General features: G+C 41.6%; 1 protein-coding gene across 3 annotated transcripts in view; it reads left to right on the plus strand.

Moving 5' to 3' along the window:
* ERLIN2 (ER lipid raft associated 2) overlaps positions 1-5,939 on the plus strand; it is a 44,237-nt gene extending 38,298 nt beyond the window's left edge. For all 3 annotated transcript variants that reach the window (XM_075601401.1, XM_075601402.1, XM_075601403.1), the window contains 2 exons: positions 1,126-1,205; positions 3,932-5,939. In XM_075601401.1, the coding sequence (XP_075457516.1) occupies positions 1,126-1,205; positions 3,932-4,129 (278 nt within the window). In that variant the 3' untranslated portion in view covers positions 4,130-5,939. The remainder of the gene's footprint in view (positions 1-1,125; positions 1,206-3,931) is intronic.
* Positions 5,940-6,350: the final 411 nt, after the last annotated feature.

Consider the following 6,350-nt stretch of genomic DNA (forward strand, 5'->3'; position numbering starts at 1 on the left):
TAAAAAATTGCCTAAACTCTCATTGCTGTAAAAGAAAACTGTCTAATATTATGCAATGGCTATAATAAAATGAATCAATAAATGAAAATAAAAAATATATATTCTAACAATAATACATGACCCTACAATAAATTGAACTGTAAAATCTAATGACTAATAAAAGGCAATCATGTCATGATAGAGATAAAGTCACAAGTCCGTGTATTGGATCAAATTGAGTCCATATAATATCAAAAAAACCTTTTTAAACCACTCTTGGATACTGGCAGCCTCTCTTCTGGGGTCAACAACCTCCCGAAGTGTATCTAACAGGAAAAAGAGAAAAGCGCCCGATACTTGTGTGTTACAAAAGTAAACAGGTTTAATAAAAACGAACTCTGACAAATGCAAACTCACAATTTTGCCAATGCATAAAAGCGTGGTATGAGTAAAATCTCATGCGCCAACGTAGGAGGGGATGCTGCCGTCCTCCTACGTGGCGCATGAGATTTTACTCATACCACGCTTTTATGCTTTGGCAAAATTGTGAGTTTGCATTTGTCTGTGTTCGTTTTTATTAAACCTGTGGTAACACACGAGGATCGGGCGCTTTTCGTGTGTGTGTGTGTGTGTGTGTGTGTGTGTGTGTGTGTGTGTGTGTGTGTGTGTGTGTGTTATTTGAAATAAGGTGTTCCATGGAGCTGAACTGGTTCCGGATATATTTCCTTTTTGAAATTCCCTTACAAGAATTCTTCTCCTGGAGATGCAATGTGGCCTCAAACTGTCAGCCAATCAGCGACGCCTTCAGATGACCCTGCAGCCATCTTTGTTTTTAATATCTGGCCAATCCGGAGTTTATAGTGTCACAGTTTAGCTGGTTCATATTGGGTAAAACAACAATACTTTATTTGTTTTTGGTGAGCAGGAGATCACTGCTTTATAAGGATACGCTTTAGTTATTTGCCACTGTGTGACTGTCCCCTTTGGGAGAATCAGGATGATGCCGAATAGAGCAAATCAGGGAGTAGGTATGTTGAAGAGTCGGCGTAAGGAGACCATCCTGCCCCTATGCTGCAGGAAACTTGATGGCTTTGACTACTTATTTATCTGGATATGTTTTTGTTTGCTCTATAATTTTTCCTCCAGATTCTGCGTTTCTCGCGCGGGAGAAGGCAAGAGCCGACGCAGAGTTTTACACTGCACAGAATGCAGCAGAGTCCAATAAGGTACAAATACTCCCAGTCTCTCAGATCTCTTACCTTCCTCTGTACACATAGTTTGGTGATATAATGGAGCTCAGAAGTGCTTTGGTCCGTATACATGGAATGGAAGGGAGCACATACTGGGTATTAATACATTCAAGTTGTGACAGTACTCAGCCTATAAAAGGGGCACTAAGGTTACCCTGAAGGTTGGGGTAGGTTGCCCAGAGACACCCTCCCCTACCTCATTTGGTTGGCCCTAGGTAGTGTACTCACGATACTCAGATCCTCCAGAGTCTCCCTTCCAGAGCGTGCTGCTGTATTGGGATGAGAAGTCCAAAGAGTAGAGTGTGTGCAGCGCACAGCAATCAAGGAAAGAGTAGGTCTTGCAAAAAAATCCTTTATTGAGAAGCCATAAAATAGAGGGCTGCAACCCTTCTACGTGTTTCGTGCTAGCGCACTTTATCAAGAAGTGCCATACACGGTATACAAAACATTTAAATACAGCTGACTGCCGTTTTTCGCGCCAAACCAATGACGTCACCAATCGCCATTAGCCAATGAAAGTCGCGCCTCTCGCGCATGCGCCACACGGCTAAGTGCAGGAGAATTCCCCGCCGCATACCAGTCATCTCACAGTCTCGGGGAGACACGCCCAGCTTGGGAGCTCACCCGAACACCATGATAAGCCCTGACAGCGGCTGTAGAGACTCCCCCGTCCCGCCGGTACGCGCACGCGCAGAGGAGCTAATAACATACACAGATTAATAGTCTGCAGCCGCTGACACGCTTACAATCAGGTTGTATTTCACCTAACCGAGGAGTGTTTGATACTCCATTATCCACTGCAGCATACCATTGCTTTATTTAACTTCGGTCACGCAACCACACATACCTACTGTGTGGACCTGTGCAGTATTGTGTCAGCCTATCCTTAGGCTCTGGACATTGAGAGTCCTTTGCCTGCTTCTGTGCCCACACACATTTGGGGATTTTAATATGCATTGTGTATGCATTTTTATGGTGTCTCGTCGTTTTTAAACATTATGGATTAAAAGTTTTTTATTTTCATTTGAGTGTGACCTTTGCGGCTTACCCTAATAAGGGAATAGGCCATTCAGTGGCCCCTTGACAGATGACGTTGTACTATCAATGTCACCTATTCAGAGTGCAATTATAGGGAGCTTTATGTAATCATCTGATTATTTATGTGTTGTTGCCTTGACGTTCTCCCTTGCACCAGGTAGTTTACCTTCAATATATCTTTTGTGTTTGTATGGTGATGCGACGTGCCCCCTGTGTAAATTACAGATTAATAGTCCCCTGTTTGGGCTAATGCACGTAAAAAACACATGTAATAAAGTACAATTACAGCTCCGTAAATGACGCGATCACACGCACAACCACGTGATGGCATAGCAAATCGTGGAGGCAGTGCTCATACATAGAAGCATACAAAAACAAATAAATGCATACCATAAACAGAGAATTCACATTCGGCAGTCAGTAGCAAAATGTTTAAAACTGCAGATATTGAACAATTTATTGACTAAAATAACAAAAGAAACAGTTAAAAAAAGTACTAAGTATATTTCTATACCCGTATAAAAACAAATGTGCACCCTCTTGAGGAAATAGAGGTCATATCAATAATTAGAAGCATCTGTTCCTCAAGTTCATTTACGGAGCTGTAATTGTACTTTATTACATGTGTTTTTTACGTGCATTAGCCCAAACAGGGTGTTCGGGTGAGCTCCCAAGCTGGGCGTGTCTCCCCGAGACTGAGATGACTGGTATGCGGCGGGGAATTCTCCTGCACTTAGCCGTGCGGCTCATGCGCGAGAGGCGCGACTTTCATTGGCTAATGGCGATTGGTGACGTCATTGGTTTGGCGCGAAAAACGGCAGTCAGCTGTATTTAAATGCTGTGTACACCGTGTATGGCACTTCTTGATAAAGTGCGCTAGCACGAAACGCGTAGAAGGGTTGCAGCCCTCTATTTTATGGCTTCTCAATAAAGGATTTTTTTGCAAGACCTGCTCTTTCCTTGATTGCTGTGCGCTGCACACTCTCTACTCTTTGGATTTCCTCTGTACACAGGCTCATCTATCTGCCTTTCACTTTTTTTTTTTTTAGAGAGAGATTGTCTTCAGATTTGCATTTGTTTCTACAAGCGGCGATCTGTGCTGATCGCCGTTTTTAGTTACTAACAGAGAAATCTCCTCTTACCTTTTCCAGCGCTATTTTTATTGTTCACATCTGATGCTCCGTTCAGGAGATATAAGCATTTGAAATGCTAAGGGTCCGGGAGATTAAAATGGAGCTCTCCCGAGGACTTGGTGCAGCTATTGAAACGAGCAGGACATGCTAAGAGGGCAAGATATTAACATTGTACGAGTCAAACTTTTATATAGATTTCATGTGGGGATTTGCTGTTTTCAATAACGTGTTTTTGCAAAATTTCATATTGCTCATCTCTTTGCCTGAGTTCGCTAAAATAGCACTATATAAAGCGCCATGGGACTGCACTTTGATTTTTAATCCTTGGCAGATTGTTTTTGTAAAGATTTATTTTTATTTTTCCACTAGAGAAATAGGCGCGTTTTTCCCTCTCCTCAAACTTTAGTGAAAGTTTCACCCATCTCTTTCCCCTTCCTCCCCCCCCCTGTCTTTCCCCTTCCTCCCCCCCCTGTCTTTCCCCTTCCTCCTCCCTCCCGTCTCACGTCCTATCTCCTTTTTCTCCGCACGCAGCTGAAGTTAACCCCCGAGTACCTGCAGCTGATGAAGTACCAAGCCATCGCCGCCAACAGCAAGATCTATTTCGGTAAAGATATCCCGGACATGTTTATGGACCACTCCGCGGCGCGCTTCCGGTCAGCAGAGCCCGCCACTGAGGATCCATTCCAATTTAAGGACACCAGTTCTGTAGAAGACGATCAACAATACTGAGGCATAGATGTCGTCAATAAATCAATCTGCAACCACGAAGCAACAATAATAATACGGAGAACAACCTTTTTTTTTATAAAACAACTTTGTATATCGCAGTCAACATTTGTATAACCCGAACAAAGGGTTTAATTTTTTTGTAAGAAAAAAAAAAAAGTATTTGATTACTTTATCGTCGCCAGGGAGATGATGTTCGATGCTTTGGCTGACGTCTTTCTAATGAACATGGTGAATTGTGTAGTGGTGCTGAACATCTGTATACAGTCCCAGTCTCGCCAAGCTTCCTCTGCATTACTAAGCACTACATAATCTCTCTTACTAGGCCCGTCCCTCTAATGTTCAGAGATTACCATCTGGGGAGTAGATTTACATTAATGTGGGCAGTGAAAAGTCAAAACCTGTTAGATGGTCTCAAAATGTCTTTTAAGCTCCGTGCCCCCTCGGTAAAAGCGGTTGTTATGTTGACCGTATATGGAGGGGTTTGGTGATCTATACTGCAATATGTTTATATTCTGAGGGGCTCTCTGACATGGGCTGCCAATATAGCATTTGCCTCAAGGACAGACATTTTGGGCTGTATTGTATGGAAAATGACTTTGCGTCCGAGCATACACAGCTACTCAAACAGTGTTCTGCATATGCATAATGATCGTTCACCTGAGTTGAATGTTGCAGGTTGCTGAGTAACCCACTCTCTCCTACCGTATGTGTTTACCTGCTTTGATAAACCATGTATTCCAGGAAATTAAAATATGGTTGAGCATATACATTATAGTCCTTATTCAATATGCTGTCAAGCGGTCTTATCCCTTGCGCTGCTAGAGCAAGCCAATATTACTTAAAGTGGATATTCCATAAGACACCACCTGATGCTGGAAGACCCTTATTACCCATCGACTTTAGGCTCTTACGGCGATAGAAGGCGGTTTATGGAATGGTACCAAACTTGGGCCACCATTTCCTCTCATTTTTAAATGAAGCCGAGATCTTCCCAAGCAAGGAAAAGGGTGCTTCACAGAATATTGAATAGGGGGTCAGCACTTGAAATCCCACCTCCTGGCATCTCAACATTGACATTATTTTCATGTTCATATATCGGTATACAATTTTCATACCAAAGATAATGGTCCATATTTACCAAGTGTTGCTATTTCAAAAGACCGATTCTGGCACAGGAAGATGCCTTTATGGCCCATTCAAGCAAATTGGGAACACAGGCTCTTCTAGTGCCAGAAGGTGATTTATGGAATAGCAGTGCCGGGTAAATATTGTCCAATATGTCTTTTAAGATTCCAACTTAACTGGAGACAGCAGCTACAATTGCAAAAGAACAAAGCACACCCCTATTTTTTTAGTTATGGGATACTTGGGATCTGACTTTTTCTTCTCCTATTAGGTGTTTTTCCACAAAAATCCCATTACAAACACCAATTATGATTCCCTTTTACAGATGGCATATAAACCAATGAGCGTCTGGTTCTTAACACTATTGATAATGTAGCTATTTCCTGATGAGCAGAGACAGCATTACGGCGTTGCACTAAAATCCATCTTGCGTTCAATTAAGTTAATTGTTAATATACCTATAACAATAGGTATGGGAATGTTAAAGCAAAAAATACTTGCGTGAAATCAAATGTTAATTGGGAATATTTAAGAAGTGAAGATTGTATTTTACAACTCAAACATCAAATGAGTCTGATCATGATTTGTTATATAAGCTTTTAAGTATGAATATTTTTTGATTTAAAAAAACACTAGAAAGTCTGTGAAGTATTAATAAAACAATTGTTTAATTTTTCTCTACAAATTTAGTATTTGTTCTGCATTTAAATGTCTTGAAGGTTGAATATCATTAAGCATGGTCCCATTTCTAAAGCAGCCTGGTCTACCATACAGAAAACAAATAATGTCCCAATGTCTACAACCCTCACTTTGCTCCTTCTCTCTGCATGGAGAGATGTAGTGGGTGGGAGAGTTTATAGCTTTGACTTCTCCATTACCTCTCAATCCCAGTACAGGGAACTACAGACGTAAAGTTTGTGGACATTGCTGTCTTTAGTTTATTACTTTGCCACACATCCCTATTATCTTCCACTCCCTGTATGGGAAGTGTTGTCGGAGTTCTCTGTGGAACGCCTGTAATGTTTGTATGGGGGTCAGTATATTTGGCTGAGCGAAGCTTATTCCAACTTTTTGTTTTTCGGGTATACACAAAGCA

This window comes from Ascaphus truei, chromosome 5 (assembly GCF_040206685.1).
Source record: "Ascaphus truei isolate aAscTru1 chromosome 5, aAscTru1.hap1, whole genome shotgun sequence".
Lineage (NCBI taxonomy): Eukaryota > Metazoa > Chordata > Amphibia > Anura > Ascaphidae > Ascaphus > Ascaphus truei.